This window comes from Typopeltis vanoorti, chromosome 16 (genome assembly GCF_054136105.1).
Source record: "Typopeltis vanoorti isolate ZY-2024b chromosome 16, IOZ_Tvanoo_1.0, whole genome shotgun sequence".
Lineage (NCBI taxonomy): Eukaryota > Metazoa > Arthropoda > Arachnida > Uropygi > Thelyphonidae > Typopeltis > Typopeltis vanoorti.
In genome coordinates, this window is record NC_143564.1 from 94764177 (window position 1) to 94792075 (window position 27899).

The window sequence follows — 27899 nt, forward strand, 5'->3', positions numbered from 1 at the left end:
CTTCATATGTTTGACTAGGTAAAGACGTCACGCGATCTGCAAATGACCTAAGACAGTTATCTCTGAATATGAGAGCTTATTATGATTTTAAATATAGAGGAACGAGTAATAAGGATTACCACCGCGTTTCGCCTATGAAGTGTCATATATAAGATCAGGTTGACGCCTTTTGAGTTTTCAACAAAAGGCGTGTATTAAATTCCAGTATTGTCTGCACGATGGAGATTTCCTGGCTCGCTTGTAAACTGCCTTCATTTTGGCGTTTCGTTATCGGTTGTCAAAACGTATAGAGAGGCTGCGTATAGAAATCTACCTATGTATTTTTAATGTCAGTTTTTATTGTTAAGAAAAACTGTTGGTCTTATATGGTATATTAAAAATCCTTCAGCATCACTGCATTACTGGGACATTCCTATCAGAAAAACAAGGGTCATCACGACAAAAAAAAAAAAAAAAACAGATTAGAAAAGCGATTCCCTCTCTTTTCATCTACAGGTAGTGTGTGATCTTCCTAGTCATGCGGTAGCACACACGACACGGTTGCCTAGACTACAAAGACGGTAAAGCCGCTCCGATGGTGACGTACGATGAAAAGGGAAGCCGACCGAAGTCAAAAAAGCACTGGGTTGTCCACACGCATTGCGACGCAACCCTGAAAGAGCGAAGAGAAGAGAGAGAGTTGCCTCGAATGTCTTTCATATCAAACTGAAATCGGGTTTTCTCAAATTGTGAAATCTACGATAGACACATGTCGACCATCCACTACCGTACGATGTCGTACGGAGAAGGTGTGTTGCTATTAGAAGTATTCTCGCCACTTGGGAGAAAAAAAAAATGTTTTACGAGTTCGCGAAAGTTACAGCACACCGGGAGCATGAGCATTCTTCTCTCCTTTTGATGCGCATGCGCGTCAAAAGCGTGTATTTTATTGCTGTCCAGCTCCACTTAGCACGGCGTGGAATAGTCTTACACTTCTACATGCTGTGCCTTTTACTACTGCGCACCGACGTGAACCTCGATAAACGATCAGGCTGCGAGTTCTCTTTTCTCTCATTCTCTTCCTCACTCAGTCTATGATACGTTAAAAGTGAGGATTGCCGGGATTGCAACGATTTTGTTTTGGTTTTTTTTTTCCGAACTAAAGAGAATGCAACAAAGCTTCAGTGGTTCCCCTCTTATCTAGAAGTTTTGGGATGTTGTCATTACGCTGAGACGTTGCTATGAGATCCTTCAATTCGTCAAAGAAAGGAGGTGATGGTAACGTCGGATTAAAACATACATCGTCGCAAATATCACGAAGCTGGTATTCGAACGAAGAAAAAGTATTTTTAAAGACTGTCGTAGGCTTACAATGTATCTGAAAGTAATTAACATCTAGCATGGATAAAAAACCTACCGATATGTGTTTTGCCGGATTATTTTAAAGAGAATTTTTTTTTTTTTTTCCTTTCATACACGTCCTTTTCCCCTCCTTTTATCATCGGCTCGTTTGCGTGTCTAGTTCAGACACGTGAAGCATGCGAGAGAATAAGCTAGTGGTGCTCGGAGCAGGTGGAGTGGGTAAAACGTCTCTGGTTGTCCAATTTATGGAGGGATTTTTCTCTCATAGTTACAAGCCCACTGTGGAGGACTATTACAGGCACACCGTCCAGATGCCAGGTAAGTGATGTCATCTGCTTTTCTTAACGACAGGTAATCTTCATTCTTTCATCCATATTGCAAAGGTCAGTACACGTCATTTATATAAGCCCATAAATTTCTTATTTTTCTATAACGATCCTAACCACTATAGTATTAATGAAATGCGTTAGCCATCTAGCTAGAGACCTTTTTGTTTACTGAATTGTTTACGATAACCTTGTATTGATCTGAGAGATTTAGGTGCAGTGACTGTACACCACTGGAAGTTGATGAACTACTGTAATCAATTTAAGTTATACGTTTAGTAAAGTTGGTTTATGGCATGTTTCCAACAAAGTATATTTAGTGAAGCCAATGATTCAAGAAGTAATCTGAAAGATATATCATAATTTATATATTAAATTGTTTGGAGTAAATCAAACTTGATTCCAATAGCTCACTGACACCGTATTTTCATTTTAAATGGAATTTTTAACTGCTAGTGAAGTGCTAGAACATTAACAAAACCCCGTTACATGTCAGTCGTATACTTAAAAATATCGTCATAATGTGTGAAAATTTATTTGTTGCCGATTGGTATAAATTATTAACAGACTAAATTATTTATCAAAAATGGTAGCAGTTAGCTGCTTTGGCATTTATACAATGTTTATACCTGCGTTCTATATTGTTAGAAATATTGAGGGAATTGTTATCATTTTGAATATCGCATTATTGTTGCTTTATTCATATAACAATTACTTCAACAATAGAACGTGTGAGGAGAATTTACTTGTGGAAATTCGACGAAAAATCAAAAACAAGATCACATGATATGTTGAAGATCCAAAAATATTGGAGTATATACAAACATTGACTTGTATTATAATCTTGCATGGGTCTTTTTTGAGTCTCGCAAACTAATGCATTACAGTAGCCCGGTAACCTAGTCCATAGAAATGCGAGTTTTCCATGCACTCAGAAAGACATTCAGAAGATGCGATGCTTCTAAAGTCGATAATGCTCAGGTAATTTTCAGCGGAGTTCCAAGAAAAGGCTTTAGAATAATGACAGTATCGAGTTGATCGTCAACTGTGAATGCCTTTTTATCGACAATGAAAATCATCTTCTGTTACATGTCAGTTTCTGTGCAACTTCAATTTCAAAAAAGTAATTCTTGAAGTAAGCAAGAAGCATTTGGAAATAAATGAGCTCGTATTGTTGATAGTATTGTTATAAAATCACCAGACAAAGAACATTGTTTATCTCGTGTAATTCTTGCCATTTCCACGATTATTTTCATATTGCAGACGAAGTCAGATCATTTCAGCATGCTTTGAATGTATGGCTATTAAAGGTGTCGAATATATGTCTTGCTGTGCAAGCCGAAAATCGTATACATCTTTCTCCGTTTACATAGATTGGAGTTTGATTTAAGCGCAGTCCTTTTTTATTTTAACTTTGGAGTTGGATTTCATCAGTTTTGTTTGTACAGAATGGTGAAATAATAACAGAAACTAAAACTTTATTGCTGTTCCTGAAAAAAATCTTCAGTTTGCTTGAAAAAAACACTTCATTTCTTTTGTCAAGATGACAAGACCAAATAGTGGCGCAGTGCACAATAAATGAGACTGCCTTTAAAAATGATGGGGTTGACATCGGAGAAAACGGTAAACAAGGAAATCTTGTCTAGACTTAAAAGCACTTTTGTGTTCCTACGAATAAACAATACCGGTTATGAAGAATATTTCTAAGATGGTTATCCATCAGCCAGTTTTAACAAGTCTTTTTACATCAGCGAAAAAAAAGATTTTTCAAACCACAAATGAGTAAATTAATATTCGGATTTTATAAACTAATTCATAACTGAATGGAAGTGTAGTGAAGGAGTTGATATGTTATTATCAAGAAAATAAAAATTGATGAGAAACAAAGCTTACAGCTATTGAAAATCACAATACGATACGAACAGAATGATTTAGACCTTGGCGTTGAATCAGTATTGGAGAACCCGAGCTTTAGCGTACATCCGAAATGTGGGAAAGTGAAGTTTTTCTATTTAGCATTAGCTCTCCTCTCTCTGTTGAAGAAGGAATGGTGTATGTGTGTTCGCTGGCTGGTTTGTTTGGCATCAATAACAATTGAAGTTTTAATTGTTAGGATATTTGCCTTTTCTGACAATTGATTTCCCGTATTTTTTAGATTTGCCAACGATAGCTGAGCTTCTCGACCCTTTCTGATCCTAAATGCAAACAAAAATGTAATAGTAAATTAATATTAAATACTAGCTCATTCCTGTAAACTTATTACTGAAAGTACAAGCAGACGGAGATAAATTGGCCTCAGAACAACTTAAATACCGGATGTCATCACTATGGACTTGAATGACTGCACAAACCCTCAGAATATTTTAATAAGAACTCAGGAACCTAATAGGAAAAGCTCGCCACTGTTTTCAGCGAGTTATGCATAAATGTATACAAGAGGTTTACAGCCTTTCGTGCTTGGATTTGTGTGTGCGTGCGTGCTTTCCAATCAAGAGACAAATGTCACGTCAATTGCGGTACAAGATAGTTTTGATTCTGGATACCATGCTTTTTTTTTTTTTTTAATCGCAGTTTGGGGTTAATGCGTCCCAATATATACTGGAGTATGTCCGAGTATAATTTTAAGAAACTCCAGTTGTTAAAGTAGAGAATGACATTTTTCAACAGTAATTTACATCGTGAAACCAACTAACTCGGAACTGAGCATAAAATGTACTAAATACGCTCATCAAAACGTTATCTGCAGTGACCTTGTGATTCTCTCACGGAGTAAGTCAATCGTAAATGAGATAACCACTAGACTAACCGCGTGCACTTCTTGTTATAAGAATTGCCACAGTGCAGATCTCATCAGATTAAAGGAGTTCTTGGTTTACGGTGCAATCTCTTTTCTTGATACATCGGTTTATTTTAGTAGAAGGAGAAAGAACGTTGTCGAAAAAAAAGCTAAGGAATAGTTAGCTTTCGAAAAATTATCCTTCGATAAGATGGAAACGTCACTCAAACACCATTTATAAGACAAATCTCTGAATTTGGTTTAGATCCTTCGGTACAGCGAACGTTTTGAGCCAACTATTGAATGGAATATTGATTGTTTGGCGATGCAGTATGCATGGTACCTCCAGGCAACATCGCCGCAGACTGTTTTATTCCTATTGGTTTCAATCAATTATTGAAGACAGTGGTCCAGAGGGGATTCCTGTTTATTTTGAAGCTGAACACAGTTTGAAAATAACTTGAGAGGAGAGAAATATAAAAAGTATTTTAAACTGAACTTATATTTGTTATCTTGAAAAGCTAATATGCTAAAGGAATATTAAAGAACCACGTGTAAATTTATGCGGTTGCGCATTTCTTGGTTATATATATATATAAGATGAAATAAGACGGAAATGATGTATTATACTACTCAATATAACGCTTAAGTACAGTTTAATTTTAAAAAAAAAAGCTAAAATATTTTGCGATGCACATTCGTCCTTCACTTGAACAGACCAACATTCGAATCTCGTTTACGATATGGACGCCTTTTATATACGATTTTGATTTTTTTTTTTTCAAGTGACGGTGAGCTAACCTTGACACCTCCGTATGAAACAGTTATCATTCCGAAAAAGAGACTAACCAGCCAGAGAACACACCAATTAACAGACACACATTTCTCTCATAGCCTTAGTTGTAATTACCGAACTGTAGTTGCCATAGCAACTCCACTTGTAGAGATGTGAGGATGTGTGTATTTGAATATTACACTTTAATTTAAAAGTATAAAACGTAATGCATTACTGTGTTTGGAAAGACCGCTTCATCGATGTCTAAAACATCGTTAACAAGCGAGTTTAGCGCTCTGAAGTGGGTGTTAGCTTATAGTCCGACAACCACAATGTAACTGAATAAGAAAGATTTCCTTGCTATTTTTCTATATTCTGAAGAGGAATAATCGAATTAAAATTCTTGATGGGTTTGAAGATTGCCAGCCGGAGAATACACGCAATTAACAGACGCACATTTCTCTCATAGCCTTAGCTGTAATTACCAAACTTTCGCACAGAAATCCTTAGTTATGGCATCTACAAAGAAATATTTAAATACGAGACAATAAACAGCTTTACAAAACCGAAATGAGTTTAATTGCTTCTAAAACTATTAATTGATTTTCTATAATTTTTCCCTATCGTGTGGATTTAGCAGAGAGAGAGAGAAGGAAAATAAGTAAAACTGAATCGATAATTAGGGACTCTTCCACAAGCATCCCACTTACCAAGAAGGAATGATTTTGTCAAAAGTATCTTCAAGTAGAGTGATTAAGAAAGATGAGGATTTGCTATAAGGAGGTAGATACGTGAGCATAACACACACTGCTAGAAATTGATTTTTCTTGCATTTTAACTACTTCGTTTATCATGGAGCAGACGGAAAGAGTGGATTGATTTACTGGTGAGGAAATGGTGTTCTGGGAAGTTCTTTTGAAGATAGTAAAAAGACCCGCCTTAAAATGCAAGAGAGAATAAAATTTGTGTGTGGGGGGTGGGTATCGGTCCTGTATTACCAGATAAATAATAAGCTATCCATCTGGTTAAAAAAAAAAAAGTCGCTTCATAAAAACAATATAATAATCACTGTTATCTCTTCTTCCGTAATCAGTTCGAGTCAACTGTCTTTTTTTGCCGTGTCCAAGTGTATCGCACGTGACAAGAAATCGTATTCTTGTTTACATTTTTTTCCAAGAGTAAGCAAATAAATGTTTGCGTGCGAAGTAGCAGCTTCACTGCTAAACTACTCGTTCATAGCGAGCAGCTGACTTCAAATAAAGTAGTTGTTTACTATAATGCATAGCACACTCCTTTCACAGGATGGGAGGGTAGAAGCCACTTCGACCTTTCATAAAGGTTAAGTTTTGACCTTTCGGATCTTATCTGCTGGAAGTGGATCCTTAAATGCACCGAGGGACCTCAGTAAAGGTCAAAACTAGTGTGGAAAACGCTCCCAACAGCCAAATTCAACATGTAAAGTCGATCCTTCTTTATACAAATTTTTTTCCATCGGTTCCACAAAAAGTAGTTTATTCGTGAAGATGCTTCACATACAAAAGCTCTTTTTTATGTGAATCCCAAAAGGCTGGAAACACGTGGTACACTTAGTAATATGGATAAGCTAAGCGTTACTGGATGAGAACTCTGCCCTAGTTCTTTACCAAACCACTTCAGCATTGGTTTGAGTTGATGGCCAAAGTCAACTTTCAGTTGACAAGACATGGTAAATGTCCCTCTCGTTCTAAATAGGATTCGAATGTAGGTCCTTCCAATGAAACTACTTCAGGACCCAATAAACAGGATGGCAGTCTCACGCAGGACTACGGAAATCGTTTGTCACCTTCATTCACAAACATCCACTCAACAGTGAAATTCGAAACGACGTTGATTGTCGAGTGGAGACTCTGTCCACTCAGCCAGCCAGGTCAGCAAACGCTTGATTAAGCTTATATAAAAGATGGATGAAAATAGAAATTTCTTATCAAGTATAATTGTGGTTAGTGTATAGTAGATAGCGTGTAGTAGATCATATTGTATATATCCAGCCTACAAATTAAAAAAAAAAAATTGGAAATTTACATCGATCAGCTGTTCGTATTAGATCGTACCAGTGGCAGCTCGTACATCGACACTGCAGCACCCCAAGGAAAAAATGAAAAATTGAAATTCTGTTTGTGTTTATAAATAATAGCAATACTTACAACATTATATAAATGCAATACAACATGTTAAAGGTTACAGCTTATATTTCGACATTGATTGAATAGTTAATAATTCGAATTGTTGGATTAACGCTTTAGATTACGAAACACAGTGTCGGAATTATCACGTTAGGCCAATTGCAGCTAGACTCGCTGATATTTGGTTGCGCTTGTCGTTGCACGTTACAAGTGATTCCGACACTGCTCGGTTGAGCAGTGTATCGTATGCTTGCGCGCGTTATTTCTGTGCGATACGAAACTTTTATTGGTGTTTGTTCGTGGTGAGGGTGAAATATTTTTAATAAAGCAATTTTTTTAACATGTAAATTTATTTATTAATAAATTGGTTACTGATTAAGAAAAAAATAATTTATTTTTATTTTGTATATGCAGCACCCCCACTTAAAATTTTCACTGGCCGCCACTAGATCGTGCTCTTTTTCTTCAGATGGAATATTCCAGCCAAACTCACATTCCCAAGTGGAAGATCGATTTACAGTCGTACGATCGCCATCGTAATAATAGCATAACTTGCCTCCATAACTTTGTAGATAAAATCTAACAATTTTAATGCACAGCAATAAATACTTTCAACGGCAGGTCACACCCCAATATTAACAATAACGGTACCCAGTTTCGTTATGAGAACATTAATTACAACCCATGTATACCAAACTAGAAAGATTTCGCGAGAATTGTAACCATTGCAAATGCGTCACTGCTTTGTTGCTCGTTTTCATATTTCTGCTTGGCATTTTTCGTACAATGTATTGGATGACCCAAATGGGTGGATTTTAACAATGCCTTTAAGGATCGTGCATTAACGTAAATATTTTAAGACTTCAAACAAGATGCAAGTTTCTTCAGACATTGTAATTGTCTTGACGCTTACAAAATTCAGTGAAATTTATTTTTTTAAGTAATAATTATAGGTAAATAATATAAGTTAGCATTTAAAAATTATTTCTTGGATATAACGACATAGTGTAATAAATAAATTCGACAAAATATTATTCTGCTGTAAAAGAGAAAATTAATTTCATATCCCTGATTAAAGTTTCCCTCAACTACTTAATTTGGAAAATTTTAAAAGAATTTAAATGACTGTACAAAATGAATCGGTTATTTGTATCAAGTCAACAAGCTGTTTAAAAGCGCAATCCTGTTTCGAATTAATCTATAGAACGGAAATAAGATTCCTTGTACGGATGAAATTTCAAGATAAGGAAAGCATTTTCTTTAATTCCCGCTGGGGCTCTCCCATAAATTCTGTATAGTAATAAAAAAATCACCAAAAAGATATGAACTTCATTTCGCCAACTTCTTAACCTTGAAAAAACAATACTAAACCTGAGTGCGAAAGTGTTACTTGACGCCGGGAAAAACCTGCCCATGAAGGAATGATCCTACGAGGGTCTGTATATCTAGTTTATTTGACGGGTGTTACGTAGTGTGTGTGTGTGTGTGTGTGTTGCTTGTTTTATACAGTTGTGAGATCAGTGATCATTGGCTTCTTCGATCCTTTTCTCATATACTCAAGAAATGATTCAGATGAAATTATCACAAAATCAGGTACAAATTATGGTTGAAATTTTCGCTTAAGTAAATTTCTGAAGTGTTATAGTAAATCATAAAGCATTCATGCCACCCAAACGTACTTTTTAACAGTAATCATTAATCCACAGTATGACATTTATAACAGTATTTGCATTCTTGAGATTTTTCGGGTCAATTTACGCCTGTTTGAATTAATTGCAGACTAATTTTCGCTTTATTATAAGGAAAAAAAAATTAAGGTATGACGTCATATAGATAATCAATATTTTTAACAGCCTGTCATCTTTTTTCTTGATGACGTAATTGTATATCAGTGCTCTGAGTAAACTTCAAACAGTATTGTTGAGCATACTGTTTGAAGTTCAGACTTTAGTAATCAACCTTTCACGAAGGAAAGATTAATTCTATAAATTCTTGGGGGGGGGGATGTAGAAAATAATACGAAAGCATATCATTGCTTCTTAACACTTTTGTACTAAACTTCCTTGCTTTTGCGAACTACAGCTATTTTCTCTTTTAACTGGTTTATGAAAGTCAAAAGGAATTTAGACAAACCAGCAAAGGCAATTACTTCTGTTTTTGTATTATTTCCATTCCTACGAACAAATACTAAATAAAAAAGAGCTTCAGGATTGCTTTATTTTATTTGAACAGGATTTCGTTACTAGCTGATAGAACAAACTCATTTTGCTGTCTTGGCATCAAAGAAACAAATCCCTCCTGACTAATCCCGTCTAACTTGGCTTTCACCCCGGTGAACGACGTAGGGTGGAAAACATTTTGAAACACTAATTCCATCGAACAGTAGAGGATTACAAAAATGGAAGAAACTTGTACAGCAAATACATTTGGTAAGAAGGAAAAAAAAACGGACGAATAAGAGAAACTGCAATAATGCAGTTTCTCTTATTCCTCCGTTTTTTTTTATACACACAAGAGGAGGTGTTTAATGTACCGGAATAAAAGTAAAATTAATTATCTAAGAAACGCTAACCATCGGTGAATATTTGCTTTGACTGCCTTTCACTGAAATGAATGTTTTGTTCTAATTTACGAACTGCTTTAATGGCACAGTTGGTAAGAAGTTCGTTAATTAAAGAGAAATGAACGAAAAGTGGTCATCCGGATTAATTATGGCTTCTCGCTAACGGTTTTTTAAGCACTCCAATATTTTTTTCGCCATAGCAAATTGTTATTCCTGATGAGGATAACTTCGGCACTCTGTAAGAAGAAATCAATTTAGAGTTTATGCTTAAAGCATCGCAGCAGTGCTATCAAATACAGGTTTTTTTTTTTTTTTTTTTTTTTTTCTTAGTCGAACAGCGAAAACGTTGAGAACCTAAGGTCCGTCATACTATTCGAAGCTCGCGCTGAACATTTCGAAGCAAGTTCTAGGTCAAAGTTATAAATGATACCAGACGAACATCGGAAAGAAAACAAGAACGTGGATAATGGAAGTTTGCACAATCAAGCTTTATACATTAAAAATAACATGGCCGACTTCGTTGTAGAATGCACAGACAATAGAGGCGTAGTACTTGTTACTTAAAATAGAAACTGAACATCCTATATAGTTTATTCCGGAAAAAACAATCTTAGTCAATTTGAGGTGCAAATAAATTCATATTTATTGGGAAAGAAGTTTCTCCCATTTACAGCTGGTAAAGCCATAGACTTTATCTGATGTAAATTGCTCTCAAGTCATTGTGTCAGGCATGTAAAGGCTTTTCCATGGCACCACTTGTCATTTGCTGAGCGTTCTGAAATTCCGTTTTTTTTTTATTTTATATATATATATATATATATATAAAACCTGATACGCACACGCCTCCTTCCAATGAAACTTAAATGGAGAAGATTTTTTTTTTGAGCATTTTCACCCGAAGCTAATTACTTTTTCCATCACTAAATTCGTCGTGTTGTAGCTTCCTCTGGGCGCTCCGGTTTTTACTTTAAACATAAACCTATTCATATGTATTTGAGGTAAAAAAATAAAAATTGCATAACTCGTGTGATTCTATTCATTCAAGTTGAGTGAAATAACTCGGCCTTCTTTTTAAAAATGAAATCAATATTGATTTACTTGTTGTGGTATAGGGACTGAAACAAATCAGTTGCGACTTATGCTGTTTTTACATCGGCATTTCTCTCCTTTTTTTTTTTTTGTAATAAAATCATGATGTAATGCATGAACAAAGTGTTCTTTAATTTATTTCCCATTTAATTACACGTATTAGTGCGTTCGCCTTCAGCTAAACAGAAGGTATTTACTTGCCTCTTGTAATCCGTTTAGGAAACTGTACAATAGAAAACAGAAACGTCTTGGATATATCATGGCCACTAATCCCATTTAAGAGAAAGAACCACAGTTTCTTCAGTCCCGAATGCGAGCAAGTAATCGTTAAAGTTGTTATTGTCGTGTTCGTATGACAAACAAATCTTGGCACTTCTATTAATGATTTATTTGTTATCATATTCTAAATACTTTTGTTTTCGTGAAAGCAAACAGACTTAAAGTATTCTAAAGCAGTGTCATTCTCTTTTTAGTCTTCAAGATAAACGTAAAAAATTCGCACCAAAGTAGAAAATGATGACGAAATATTTTTTTAAAAAAGTCATACTATGATAATTTTGATGTCATAATAGAGTTGACTTTTTTTAAAAAAAGTACTTTAAGCACACTTTATATTTTCATAGGGCATTAGTTCATATTGACTTTCTTAGAGAAGGGAGGAAAAAAAGTAGCTCTACTTGATGACTGTAATCGATTCCATAATGGCCTTTCTTCTGCAGAACTTGAATCATGGAGTGTAGCCACTTCACAGGGCTGTGGTGAGTTCTACAGAATTACGCGACTACAAAACAGGCTGAATCGAATTAGCATTATAAAGTGTGACAGGATGAAACATCCTTAAATGTTTGTCAACACTTGTCGGAAAGTGTCCTGAAAAAATGACTAACACGAGGATTATCTATAAAGGTCCTTACAAAGCAGTCTGTTTTGTTAATTTATTCCCACAAAAGCAACTGGAGATTCTTTCGATGCTCTAACACTAAGATAAACCATTCGACTGTAAAGCAATATTGAACAGAGCTGTTCCTGTTTCAAATAGTCTTAGTGAATATATCTAAAAAAGTATTTAAAATAATGCTTGATACAATCAAAATTCGGTTTAGTTTTTCTATAAGTTTTTTTCACTGTGGTAATATAGTATGATTGAAAGTTTATTTTTAAAAAAAAATTATCTGGTGAGTTAAAAGGTAATGTGTTCGACAAGGCGGAGGCTTGAAAAGTTCTGATAAACACCGAGAATAAAAATTATATAAAAACAACTGATATATAACCACAAGAAAGAACATTTCTTAAAAAACTCTTTAATCCCCCACATTTTATTATTACAAATAATTAGAACAAATTATTACAATTTCATCAAATTGTAATAATTTGTTCTTTTAAGATATATAACAAGAGTTACTTTAATATCATTTTTGTCGTAGGTGTTTATCAGAACTTTAATCCCCCCCCCCTTCGTAATTAAGTACATTTATTTATATGTGGCAGGAGGGAGGGAAGATGAGTTATAAGCTAGATCTGATATTTTACAACAGGAGAGAGAGTACAAAGTCCAGAAAAATTCATCTTTACACGATATTTTCTTACACTTAGCTAAGATATGTTAGTGTACATTTAAAGTGCATATCCTGTACAAGTAAATACAATAAGATCAGTAGGATGTGTGGTTGCCAAGACGTTAGGGAAATTGAGGAGGGGAGGTGCCCTCAAACGGGTTAGATTGAGATTGACGTCGAGGTAAAGACATGCTGCTAATATGACATCTTTTAGTTATTCCTCCTGTTATGATGAGGAACCTTACTACGTGAAACTAAGCTTACTCATCTTCAAATGAAAAATCCTTATGTCACTCAAGCAAGAATATTCGGTCGGTGAATTTATGTATACTGAAGTCAGTGCACAAGAACGATATGGAGATTAAACACGCGCACACACACTCGAGCTGTTAAATATTATACCTAATGCATAAAATCAGTCGGGTTATTGAAATCCATGACAAATGTCGAGTTCGATGGCTGCATTTCTTACATACCGATTTTTTTTTAAAGAAAATACCATACTTTGCGCAACAGCTGTGTTCTTGCTTGACTTAACCACACCGTCAAGTACACCTGCCTTTATGAAATATCGATTCAGGAACACAGAGGCTGTTTCACAGCGACGGATACGAGACTGGAAAATGTCATGCTTTGCTTTGAGAAAATAGAAGTGGCCTTCAAGCTATAAGATGGACGACAGTCTAGCGGAAGCACTAAGAATATCCTTCCGTTTGGTAGAATTGTGCATTGGTAGACAACTTTCTCTATCTCTCAGCAAGGGAGCTTCATTTTTGCTAAATAGGTTCACGTTTTGCGTTACCACCGTGTTGTTTTTATAATCACGCATGTAGCTACTTAATGGTCATCACTCTTTAACTATCCAATTTGCGTGGAGATCTGATCTAATAATTTAATTATAATATAATCGTGGCATTACACACTTTGGTTTAGAAAAGGAGTTCAAATCTTTGACGTGAAAAAGCTTTTCTTATAAGAAAAATCCGTGGTTTCTTCTCTTCCCCCATCTTTGTTTTTCTCTCCGAGAATATACTTAGTTAAATACGTGAAACAGCCAACGATAATGAATCTTCGGAGTTCGTGGAAGTGTCAAGCACAGAAAATTCGTGTATAAAAGTGAGCAAGGTATTGTGGATTCAAGAGATTAGCTTCAATTTATAAGCCGTTAGTTTACTCACATTGTGTTTAATAATTGTCAATATTTCTCTTGCTGCTGTGATTACGATACTCAAATTTCAGTGTGGGGGGGGGGGACTTTCTCAGCTAAAAAAATGTTAAGTTGCCATTTCTTCAGTGCTTGATTTTTTTTTTTAAGACGAAGCAGGCAAATAGCTGACATATAATTAGTCAAAGTCGGCTGCATGATGCGGTTTGTAGAGGTGCATGCAGCATTCTCTTTCCAAACCTTCCATTTCGGATTCATTTATGTGGAAATTGTCATAGAAGACGTTGACAATCCTTGCTGCAATTCCTTCTTCATTTCAGTCCAATTAGGCTGAATTTCTCAGGAGACCTTTCATCAACGTAGAACACAGCTATATTTCAAATGTAATCGATAGACTTCATGTTTATCGACTTGGAGAGCAGAGAAAGTAGCGCTCCCTTACAGTTTTGTCTGCTCCATTTAAGAGAGTTTGAGGTACATTTTTTTTTTCTTCAGAAAATCTTAATCAGTGTCAGAAACATTCTAGACTTCGAAATAATTGCCTGAACGATATGTGGTATCTGCGGATTATAGCTTTCCCCTCAATTCCTTTCATTTCAGTCCAATTAGGACATTTTCAAGGGAACTTCGACAAAGCAAGCAGCAACTGTATCCCAGATTTGGTCAAAATCGGTTGAACGATGCTAATTGTAGATTGTGCGGAGAATAAGAAAAGATCTTTTTTAGGCATTACCTTCTTTTCAAAGTAATTTAATTTTTTTTTTCATTTAATGCTGCGTCCAATTTAAGACCTGTCGAATAAAGTTGGAAATCGATCATTTTTGGCCCTAATTATTCTTGTAATAAGAGTTAATCATGACAAACTAGTAAGTGACTTAAAAGGCTCAATTCTACTTTACTTCGAAGAGCAAAAAAAATCTTAGAAGATAAATATATCCATTCTGAATTTCAAACATTCCGCGGTGTATGTATTGGTCATGATTTTTTTAGCTGCTCATTTCTTGCGTTTCGATAGCCAAGTCTTATCATCCTCAAATAAAGCAAACGGGTATATAATTTGGAAACTAAAAACATGGACTTTTTTTTATCAGATTCGGGTTCCCTTGTAAGCGGATTAGGGGGTCTCGCATCGAAATATTTAAACACCTAGATTTTCAAAAGCCATGCTTCGATGAATTTCGAACCTACAGGTCGTGAGTTCCAAATCCCACTTTTGGTAGACAGTGGAGACGCTGTCTATTCAACCAACATGCACGAGATTATAGAAACGCATCAGATGTAACAAAAGTTGGATGTTTTTGAAATCTATGACATGATTCCTTGTTGTCTGTGGCATTTCACGTGTCTTTCGTGCTGTTGAGAGCTGATATTGTTACGCACTGTAATATTAAAACACGTTTTTATATCCTAAATAGCTAAGGTAGAAAGACAACGCAAATATTACTATACGTAGGACCATCGAGCTGTATGAGTACTAGATATCTATACAATATATAGAAATTAGAGGAAATATTTTAACATTGTACTTCATCCTGTTAAGCCATGGAAGTGATTCGAAATAGACTCATATCAGTGATTCTTTTTGAGCCTTTTAATTCAATTAATTAAAGAATTGATTCGCTTTTTTACTATCTTAAAGAGTTCTTCACCTCCTTGAATCTCTTTACATTTTCATAGCTCAAGTGATTTTAATCCAGCTCGGAATATAGCGGTTTCTTGAATGAGATGGAGATATCTTCTTCAAATGGCACAGCTTTCTGTGTCCTTGAATAAATTCATTCCAAATGTTTATCGTTTAGAAAAGATGGTCAACAGTAAGCTGAAAACAAGTCAACCAGCAAACATATGAAAGCAGAGTTACAGATAAATGTTAAAAAATCATTTCATACATCTGAAATGCTGGATTCAACAGTTGTAAATAGTTTTTAAAATTATAGTTCCGTAGTCTATTAATGAAAAAAAAAACAGTTTACAGACAGAAAAAAATCTGTGAGACTGAATAGAAAAGTTGTTTATCTAAAATAAGGAAAAAAATGTACATTAAAAGTTTCCCAAGCTTTTGAGTAGGAAAAACATGCAGTGACAACCATGTTGATGGGATGCGAATCTATTCATGACCTGTCTTTGAATATCCTTTGAAAAGCTCTTTATTATCAGTATCATACTTTCACACTGTGCAATGCTAACTCAACCCCTGAGGAGGTGGTGCAAATTTTATTCTATTAATAAAGCTATCACTTTCCGAAACAAAAATGTTCTTATTAAAACATGTAGGAATTTAATTTATCTTATGCGAGTTTTTATTTCCCTTTATTATTTAAATAGACAGGATTAACTTTCCTATCCAAGTAAAAATCATTTAACATCTATAACTTTAGTGTAGCAAGTCATAAGGTCAAATTTACTTAAATATTCTTTAAGTTGTTGCAACTTATAAAATAAAACCTCAATAAGGCAGTAATAATTGATTGTCACTTTCACGCATGGATTCCTATACTTTTTTAATTCGTCTGGCGCACGCGGAGTTTGTGCACCTTCTTCAATAATGCAACATATAAATATTATATTTCCATTTGCGTTAAATATTTTATTTGATTTTAACATAAACTGTATACTTATGAGTCAAATTGTCCAAATATGAGTTAAGACCTTCCTTGCATTGCCTTGGGTCTGGAAGAACAAGTTCGAATTCGGTCTAGACTCTTAGGCAAAGAGTCTTGTAATAAAGGCTTTTCAGTTAAATCTGAGTTAGTCCATTACATACGAGGGTGGAGGAGTTTTGCTACAGGAAACTCTGGATTTATTTTTTTTTATGCAGGCAAACTGGTCGGATGAACATCCCCAATTTACATATTCATAGGCATATGACTAACCATCTTATTCTATTAATATTATAGTTACTGTACCAAAGATGGGTCCTTAGGACCCACACCCTTGGCACGTCAGAGGCGATAAGAACCTATAAGTACCACCATTGAATGGAGTTAGTAGTATGTTTTCTCAGAGGCTGATCCTAGAAAATATTTTTATATTTCTATGACATTAAAATGCAATAGGGATGGAAAGTCATCTTTAGGAAAACAAACATTGGAGTAATATGAGCATAATGAGGTCCCTACTAGGGAAGAAGACAGGAGTGGATTCAAGAATTCGGTCCATTTTTAGAAGAGGAAAGTTTGGGTAAAATTAAGAAAAGCAAGAGAATGAGGGGAGTTTAAAAAAAAAAAAAAGCTGCTCATCTCTCCAAAGGTAAAACATTCTTCATCTTATTGTCCTGTGTTAGAAATATTATAATCTTTGGTCATCCACTGAGAAGATGCCAAGTGCTAACGTGCTTATATTATGTTTGTTTATATGTTGGTGTTTTAATATTTTTCTTAATATTTTATATTATATTAGTTCATTAATGCTGCGTGCATGGTATAAGTGGGGAAAGAAAGAACCCGTTGATATTTTTTCTTGAAAATCAGGATGCTGTATTTGTTTTGGAACACTTTGAGAAAGGCTGTTTTCAGAGAACAGGCAGATGAGGAAGAGAAGCAGGTTTCGGTGAATTTGCAGTTGGAGTATAAAAGTATGTTAAATAGCTGCTGATCTTGAAGTTAACAAGCCCAATGGAAGTTCAGTAGAGAAATGTTCATGGGGAAGTACCTATGGAAAAAATAGAGCCAGTCGAAACAGACCTTCCTTCTGTTGAAACTTTGGCCTTAATGGAATTTTAGGACAGTTTCTGGTGCACATCCTTAGTATTCTAAGGATGAGTAGATTTGTACTCATCCTTAGAATCTAAGACTCATCCTCATTAGTAGCTGAAAAGTATGTCTCATGAGGAGAAAAAAAATGGTGCTGAGTTGTTTTGGAGACTTTTTTTTTGTTGTCTTAACTAGATGATTCTTATCGTCCATTTAAGACAATCCATATCATCCATCTTGCTTGTTGGGATTCACCTCGCCATATAGACCAACGGCTCAACCACACCCCAGCTGACTAACATGCAATACTAGCCTCAGAGTCTCGGGTATTTTGGCAGTAATTCCAAAGCTTACTGGAGACTGAAGTGGCTTAAAATAAGATTGATCTCTAGGAGCTGTATTCTTCAGGTTATTTAGTCTGTTCCATTCACGATATTACAAGGTTACGTGATATACAACCGATATCTCCTTGAATGTCTTTGCCATTATAAAATGAAGACAAATTAACCGCACATTACCATCGGAAGGCGAAAAAGCATTTAACATCGTTTATCCGAGATGCTTTGAAATAAAAAGCAAAATGGTAAATGAGTCTTCGTAGAAGCTTACAGTCGACGTATGCAACCGCTTTTGACACATCGTTAATCTTTTTCGTTTCTAATAAAAATAAGGAATAAGTTATGCCAGTATCAAAAGGAAAACCATGTATCATATTATCGCTTCGTAATCTTCAGGGAATATAATTTGAAGTCAGTGGTTCGAACTTACAGGATTTTCTAGTAAACACCGAATATTTGAAAATGCTTTTATCCTGAGCATCTGCTGCAACACTCGAAAAAGAAATACATACTGAGCAATCAAATGAATTTAGAAAATACTGGGAAATTTATAAAGGACCTAAGTATTGCTGCTGGTGCCCTAGCTGGATGTTTTGTGCATCCCAGGCCATGAAATAATACTTAGAATTATAATGATGAAAAAAACTTGGGTAAACGAACATGAGTAGCTTCATTCTTTAAACAAATTTTCCCGTTTCACTTGCAGTTTCTGATTAACTATACTCCACAATAAACAAACATTTTAAATTGCCTTTAACTTAGCTGTTTCAGTAATTATGGTTGAATATTAAAGGTTAAGTTATTTAGGCAATCAAGTTTTCGTTGGATTGAACAAACTTGAGACATGCCATGAATAGTTAATTCATTTCGCTTTCTTTTTTGTTTTCTCAAGAAGCTCGTTTTAAGCCTTTTACCTGAATCTTCCATGAATAAAAGTATTGATTTTATTTTCGTTATGACCTATACCATACTAAAAGAAATTAGCCAACAGCTGGCTTCAGTTCCACGCATGCTGTGAATGTGAAGTTGAGTACTATTGTCTCAGTTATCTTCTGCCCTCCTTGGTTTTTTTTCTCTGATTGCGTAGCTCTGATCATAATGGAATTGGAATTCTTGTTAAGCAACTTGACGCTTCCAGTGATGTAATTAGTAAAACTGACATAAAATTTAACGAATATCATTTATAATCAGAACTAGTTAATTATCCAGCATTATATGAATTAATAAATGGATATTAAAAGTAGAAAATAACCAAGGTTAAATATTACCGAGATGACATAGTAAAAAATCGAGTGTGTTAAACTTAGTTTTTTTTTCTCCTTCTTATATTGCACGAATTTAAAAAACGTGTAGCCTTAGTGAGAATGAGAAATAAACAGTCATGACTCAAATGAATACTTGTTACGTTTAGTGACTAGCCTCATTTTTTGTTTAAATGTCATTCAAAAGAACATTCGGTATGGATGTACTAACTGTTATGTTCATATACTAACGAGTTTTGATAATTGAATTTTAAGAATTAGGAAACCACCTGCAGCATTTTTAAAGCATATCAAAACATATCTGAACATGAATGATATTGGGAAGGATTTAACAAGCGACATATAACTATTTGCTGATGATGCAAAGATAGATAGGTTAATCAGAAATGCTGCTAAATATGCAGTAAATGTAAATATGCGTTCACTTTGGCATGATTAGCTATCCAGTGTCGTATTATATTGGTGTGATTAGGCTGGAAGATACGGAAGAAGCTAGGGATCTGGGAGTGTTAATAGATAGGAAGTTGAAGTTCAGGGCTGAAATGAACATTCACATGTAAAGATAAGGATGCTATTTTGCCTCTTTACAAGACCTTGATAAGACCTCACTTCGACTATTGTGCGGAGGTCTGGTCTCCTGGTTTCCGATGCGATTCTGATATACAAAGGAGAGTGTTAAAAATGATATCAGGATTGTGGAATCCTGATTATGAAGACAGAATTTGTAGACTGAAGAAAGAATTTGTAGACTGCAGACACTGGAAAACAGGAGAAAGTGGGATGATATGATTGAGACTTACAAACTTCTGAAAGGATCATACAGGATTTCAATTTATGGAGGGTGGGTATCCTTGGAAGCTGAGAATGAAGGCTGCCAAGAAGGATGTGAGGGCTATATTTTTCTCTCAGAGGGTCGTGCGTGATTGGAATGGATTGCCGTTGGATGTTGTGAGTGCAGGCAGTGTGAATGAATTCAAGAATAAGTATGATAGCTGGTGTGTGTAGTATGTGGCCTCCCTCGATGACTCTGACTCCCTGGAGGTCTCTCTTAATAATAATATATCAATTGGCGAAATAAGAGTTTGGGAATCATTGATCATACGCGTTGATTTATAACCATCCAACTTAGTTTTTGCAGAAGATTTCACCCTAGCGACCAATCCATCCTCGGTTTTTACATACGTTGTCATCGCATCTAGAAGACGAACTAACTTCACATTTATCCAACAGGAACTCAAAAATTCGATCGTTATAAATATAATTTTAAAAAAAATCTTCTCTAGAAGCATCGGAACGGTTGTCTAAGGGAACAACCATTCGGGTGCTTTTAGAAAATATTTTCATGGCAGTTGTATCCATGAAAGGATGGACATTGGCATGAACATTAGCTGATAAATTTATTACCTAGGCTTTCACAAACATCTATTCTAACTTCACATGTGTAGATTGGAAAGCAGGGATGCTGTCCGTCTTACGAACTATGAGGCAAGACAGAGCTGCCACAAGAGAAAAAAAAAAAAAAATATTTTACAAGAGTAAATCCCAAGTCAGCACAATCATTGGTATGTAACTTTGAAATACAGTTTTCACGAGGGTAAATATGCTCCTTGGTTTCCGACACAAATAGCTGATGTGCGTGTAAATCTAGTGCTAAGCAATTTTCTCTTCTGAGCAATGGACAAAATTGTTTGTGAAGACAACCCCCGATGCGCAGTGTTCTTTATTTGAATTATGATCTAAGGTGACAACTCTGATTCCACGCGTCACTAACTCATGAGTGAGAATGGGCTACAATGTTGCACAAGAAAACAGATTTAAATATATCACTTACTATAGCAGCAATTTACGTCTTGCTGGGTCCTCCTCGCAATCCGCAAACGGGCAATAAAGAAATACAATTTATGTAATGTGAAGTCACGAGTGTTATTGGAGAACAGGAAGAACTGTTTTAGTGTTTCACTTTTTTTTATTATTTCAAAAACAGTAAGTTTACATGACGTGCTTATTTTAATTGGGAACAGTTTTGACATCAGTTAGCGTGCAGCTTGGGCGATTATAGTGAAAAATTAGAGGAATTTCTTCTAACATTTTAGGGAAACGGAAGTGTATGTTGGAAAAAGTCCATCATCAGATTGGAGTCAGTCGCCAAAAATAGATCAAATAAATCTACGATTCCTTAGACGGTACTTGTTACTCTTCATAGCACCGGCTTTGGAAAAGACATGAAAAAAGACAAACGCCAAGGCTCTTTGAGCATTACGTCAATTTTCTGCCTGACTGAATACCTTTTATCACAAACGAAGAAATGTACTCGGAATTTTTTCTACGTTTGTTAACAAATGGGGAAGATCTGAAATTTTTCAACTAGGTACATTTAGCTCTCCGTGATATCTTTGGAATGAGATCGGAGATAGAAATAGATGAACTCGATATTTTCTTCGCATTATCGATTTTTTTTTTTTTAAGTAAATCAGTAGTGCATAAAAATCCTCGTTCATTCAACCGAAAGCGAAGTCTGGTATGTAGAGATCGTCTCTACATACCAATAAAAAGATATGGTGAATTCTATTTGCAGTAACTTCCCATGTTTCGTCTTTATTACAATCCACCATCTAAAGAATAAAACCGCCCTATTCAGTATTTAAAACAGAGCACACGATTGACTGTTTACTGCTGACGTGGTTTTAAACTTAATGCTTGTAGCTGCTCTTACAAATTTTGCTGTGAACGAAAAACTATTATTAGAGTTCACTGAAGAAGTTGTATAAATAGAAGATGGTATTTTATATATGTTTAAAGTTTAATTCTATTTAATAAATAGGACTAAGCATTCTTTTATTCTGAGAATGCATTTCATTTTAGTAACAAGAAAGGAAACAAAGATACACTTAATGCTGTTACACTCTTAAAAAAAACATTACTACCAATATAATGATATCTTATCAGTATCTTAAAGGTTTGGTAGTATGTTACGATAAAATACCTTTCCTGTCGAGAATTTCAAGTAGACCAACATCGAAACAACTCTTTATTTTCGGTATATTTAGCATACCACGATTTAACAACCCTGTCGTTAGCGGAAATTTTTGTTTACTATGGACTAGAAAATAAAGATTTTTTAAAAAAACTTTCTTGACGAAATACTGCACTTAGTAACACTTTAAAACGCTAAACCAATTTTTAACATTAACTTACATAATTCGATTATTGTAAAAATGCTGATGATTTTATTGTGGTGGATGTAGTTTGATAATTAAAACATTATTTTAATAATAAACTTTTCTCGCATTTGTCAATAGAAGTTTAGTACGTACTAAAAGATATGTTCGACCATTTCTTTCACAAGTCTCCTTGATTTAGTGTTAAATCAAGTGTCAGATCCCGCCGTGGGCATGAATGTTTGTGATTGACTGTGGAAATACTAGTGGTGGTGGTCGGCGGTAGATGGCGTTAGTGTAGTTGCGGCCAGTTGGTGGATTGAGTGGTGGAGACAGAGTTGCAGAGCATGTGCCCTCCCTCGATGAGTCTTTGGACTCCCTGGAGGTATCTAATAATAATAATAATAATAATAATCAGGTTTTTTATTATTATTAAAATAAGCTTATCCAGTTTCACACAGTTAACAAGGCTTCTTCTCTTAGAAAATCCCGTTTTTCAATGCATAACTGGCACACAAGCCAGAACAATATTCTCTTAAATTGAAAAAGTAAACAAATTTTCAGTCTCCCTTCAGACAAAGGGGCTGTTCTCTTCTCAGATGCGTTGTTAGTAGGATGCTCCTAAAATCTGCTTTTTCTTATAAAATCTAAGCGCAGTTATTTTCCCTTTGTGTAGTTAGTGAAGATCATTGCAATGTGACAGTGACACTTTTTTATGCGAGTCCCACGAAAGAAATCTATAGTATAATACGGTGAATAGGCTAAGGGTTAGAACAATCCGGAATCCCTGCTCTAGACCAAAGATGGAATTTTTTAGAGTCACTTCACGCCTCCAATAAGCAGAATGTGTTTTTACACCGGGTAATGAAATGCATGTATCATCTAAAGACAATCGCATACATCCATGCCCAGGATGGTATTCGAACCCGTATCTGTTGGAGATCAGATAAATCATCCTTCTAAAAAAATGTTTCTTTGATGTATTTATCTTGTATTTAAACATTATTACAGAATGACGACTTCTCCCATGCTTGGAAGACAGCAATTTTTTTTTTTTTTAATACTCGCGCAGCAGTTTTGTTACGAAAGATCCCACAGCAAAATAGATGCATCTTCTTTCTCCACTACTACACACGCATTACTATCTGCTATCTTCTTATTTTATAGCATATCATTATCATTTTTAACTTTGTACCGCATAAAATGCGATACAAAATTTTAATTGAAATAAAAAAAAATTCGTGGAAAAAAGCGTATGGAAAAAAATTATAAGATAATGCATTCTTATTTTCTTTATGTAAAATTAGGTGTGGCATTTCATGCTTCGTAGTTTGACCTCGCCGCTGTGATTACTAATGTTCTGTTTGAATGTTAGTTTCGTGTCATTTATTAAGTCAACAAATTACACTGATAAAGTGAGAACTTTGTTTGCTCGAATGAATTAATTAAGCTAATTAAAACAGGAATTAAGGAGACAATTTATCAAAGTAATTTAAGCTATAAATTAAATAGTCGTCTGTTTGAATAAATCCCTTTAAGCATATTTAAATTTCTGACGCTGTTATGTACTTAGGCGCTCCTTTCGAGAAGTACAAACATCAATTTCTTTCGAAGAAGCTGACAAATATTGCCATACACCTCGTGGCATTTGAATAATAAAAAAAAAAAAATACAAAGCTGAGAGAAAGATTGAATTAAAAAGAAAATTTATTCTAACATGAATAAGTTTTATCCGTAATATGTTTTTTCCCTAAGCAATTCTTTTCTAATAATCATCTGAAAAAATCAAATAGCCTGTCTAATGTGAAAAATCGAAATAATATAGAATGCCGTATTGCTTCAAATATTCTTTATTTAAATTCCTAATGAAACTGACTCGCGCAGATCATCTTTTTTCGACTGTGCTGAATTTTTGCAATCCATGCTGTGGTACGTAAACAAAATTAGCGTGGGAAGAAAACACCAGCGCCATCTGTTAGTTTGCTTACATAAATATAAGAATCATACAAAGAATATGAAAGCCTCCGTAGCTCAGTCGGTATAAACTGAGGGGGTTCGATTCCCTTCAGTGAAGAACCTTTATGTGGTCTCTTTAGACGAAAGGTGAGTTAGCCGCTCTCCTCAGAACAGGCAAACCGACCCAGTGAACATACGCATCTACAGACATAGGAAACATCGGGAACAAGGATTGACCGACCTATTCCGTGGGATTTTCGGTTTTGAATTATAAGGACCATTAGGCCTAATACGTCCGTAACAGGCCACTAAGCCTCATACATAAATTTTAATAAGTAATGTCGATTCCGATTTCTGAATTTTTGGAGACAAAACATGACAGGCTAAGAAACGGGATCAAGAACATATATAACAATCGCAGGAAATGCAGTTAGAGATTTTTCGAGAATAAGACGTATAGAAAGAGAACAGGGACTTGCACTTGGAAGCAAATACAAATCGTATTAACGAAGGTAGGATTAGAAATGACAGAATACATTTTTCTCAAAGGAGATAAAAATCTTCTCAGCGAAATGGGAACCCATTTGGAAGTCGAAACTGGCTTACCCGCCTTCACTTGGATTTCATGTGGAAATCTGAGTTCTCCTGAATGGTGGATTTTTCTTACTTTCCAATTCTTGTCACATAGCAAAGTGATAAGAACGTAATAAAAGGATTATACGGTAGCTGAGAAATGGGATCATTTCGGAGAGGGAAAAAAAAATGACCTTGGTGACGCTCAAGAAATCTTGAAGATCTTAAAAAAGAAATCTAAAAAGAAGAAAAACGAATCTCATTCTCGACATATTTAGTTGACTGTGAGGATGGGAAGGATGGTGCAAAAGACATTTAATGAAGTAAACTTTGCCTTTAAAAAGAAGTTACGTGTAGAAGTATCTTTTTTTCAGAATAATATCACTATTTCTCTCTCTCTCTGTGAGTGTGTGTGCGTGCGTGAGAGAGCACTGCCTTCGTAATGGTGTACATTGTGGGTTTACATGATGTTTAATTTCTTCAGAAAGTTTTGACTTTTTTGTTCTTTCTGGTGTCTGACCTTGACGATGCATAAGTTAGGTTAAAAGTTTTCTTCTTTTTGTTCAAGATTAGACATGAAAATAGTGAGAGTAAAAAAAAAAAATCCTTTAATGAGGATCTAAGATTAACTTTTCAGTGAATCGAACAATAGATGGCAATTATTATTGGATATACAAAGAGATAAGCTACAGAACTCATTAAAATGATCAGAGAATGAAAATTAAGAGGATGAAACGTATAAGAATGAAATAGTCATGAAGTTTAAAAGTAAAAAGAACAGTATTGCATAATAGTAGACGACTCGCTCACTATACTAAAATTTTTTGTAGAAGAAGGCTTAACAAAATAAATTCATTCGAACTTCATAAAAGTTTATGAAGATGATCCACGTGAAGGACGTCCAAAAAAAAAATGTAACAACACCAGAAATCATTGATTAAGTGCACGATATGGTATTGATGACCAGCGAGTCAAAGTGCGTGAAATTGATGAGACTATAGGCATTTCAAAAGAACGTGTAGGATATATTTTGCATGAAGAATTGCAAATGAAAAAGCTTTGGTCAAAATAGGTGCCGTGCTTGCTCACAGTAGATCAAAAACGCACTTGCATGAAAAAATCTCTGAACAGTGCTTGGAGCGTTTTAGCAAGAATAAAACTGATGTTATGCGTCGATTTATTACTATGGATGAGACTTGGATTCACCAGTACGTACCAGAATCCAAACAGCAGTCAAAACAGTGGACAAAAGCCGGTTATTCAGCACCAAAGAAGACAAAGTCGGTTCCATCGGCAGGAAAGATCATGGCATCAGTGTTTTAGGATGCTAAAAGTATTTTGTTTATTAATTATCTTAAAGGGTAAAACAATAACCGGGGAATATTATTCATCTTTTAGCCAGACTAGACGAAAAAATTCATGAGAAAAGACACGGTTTACAGAAGAAAAAAAGTCATCTTTCATCAGTCAAATGCACCTGCACACAAAAGTGGTTTGGCAATGGGAAAATTAAGGGTTCTGAACTGTGAATTGTTGGAACATCCACCCTATTCCCCAGATTTGGCTCCCTTCTACAGGAACCACTACAGAAACGGGATAATGGCGCTGGAATAAATGTATTAGTCTTAAGGGAGATTATGTTGAAAAATAATTTTGAAATTATAAATTTGTTTTTTCATTGTTAGGCCGAGAACGTTTCAGACCACCCTCATATGCATGTATGAAAGATAATTGTCAAAATTCCTTTATCAAACCTTTATGGACTTTTATTAAACAGAAACGGGAAAGGTGAGTTTTTTTTTTTTTTTCATTCTATAAAACCAGCCGGAAAATACGCACACAATACAGTAGTAATACACTGGTCTTATAGCCTTAGTCTTTTCGGTTTCGTAATTATAACCAGAACTGGAATAATACACACGTGCCGCGTGGCCTCAACCACGACTGTATTGTTCACGGCGATAAACTGCTTCAGGAAGTACTTAAAACTCTGTAACATAACGTGTAACCTCTTGCATTCTCTCAAAAGTTATCATAATACTTTATCCTATGATATTTATTAGAAAAAATGTCTCTCTCTGTTACCGTTCATATAGTTGGGCTGGTAAACGAAACAAGCACTGACCCAGATACAAAATAAATAGCATGACTACTACGATCAGTGGTGATTATGCGAAGACCAGCAATTTGCTATCGCAAATGGAGAGAAAAATAATTTGCGAAGATATTACACGTGTGTGATAAAGATCAGTAAATTCTTGTCCGCAGTCCAAGTAAATTTTAGTTTCACATTTAGTATCATATTTCTTTGTTGCTTGCGTGAACTTAAAGATGCAATGAAATCAAATAAACGAAATAAACTCCTTTTTTTTCTTTTTTCATAAGCTTTGAATGTCCTCATAAAACGATAAGGATCTTGCAACCATAATGAAAAGCATTTTGTATTATTTTCGTGTCAAATGATATTTCTTGCGTGACCTGCAAGTATTAGAGAAAGTATTTGATCTTTTTTTTTACTCAAAAATGCTGATGAAATGAAAAATGCACACAGTTAATAGTAAAGGCAATTTAATGTCTGTTTTTTTTTAATCGAACAATAATGATGACGTAACTTTACTGCAAATAACATATATGGCGTAATTATCATTGAGCGCTGATGATATTCATCCCTTCTGATGAACATAATTTACGCATAAATATTTTTAAGTTACTTAACAACTATCACTTATCATTCCTGCAGTGTTACATTGAAAAATAGTTCCTCCCACCCCTTTCAAAAATAATATTACTATGCGTTTTTAAGAAGAGCATAAAAAAGTTAAGCGTACAGTCTAGTATCATGTGTTTGAAACGTCACAAACATTGTGACGTTTTGTTACCTTAGTTACCAGCAAAAAAAATCTCATTTCCTTCAACAATAAATTTTCCTATTGTATGAATAATGAAATTCACTAACTGCCGACACGTGCTGATCTCTTTTTTTTTTAATTATTTTTTATTGAGATTACATTTAGAAGTAACAAAACTTCATTATTGCCGAGTTGATTTATAAATCCACTTAGCAAAATTCATTTCAAAATTTAAAAGTTAAAGACAATCACGTTTATAAAATTGTCTTTATCATTTCTTTATTTTTCGGTTAAACTTAAAAATGTTCTTTTGCTGTT

At 34.9% G+C, this 27899-nt stretch overlaps 1 protein-coding gene across 1 annotated transcript in view; it reads left to right on the forward strand.

Annotated features, from left to right (window-relative positions):
• Positions 1–1430: 1430 nt before the first annotated feature.
• Positions 1431–27899, forward strand: part of LOC150098189 (ras-related protein Rap-1b-like) — a 63816-nt gene continuing 37347 nt past the window's right edge. The window contains exon 1 of the mRNA XM_090406473.1: positions 1431–1659. Coding sequence (XP_090262599.1) covers positions 1518–1659 — 142 coding nt within the window. The 5' untranslated portion in view covers positions 1431–1517. The remainder of the gene's footprint in view (positions 1660–27899) is intronic.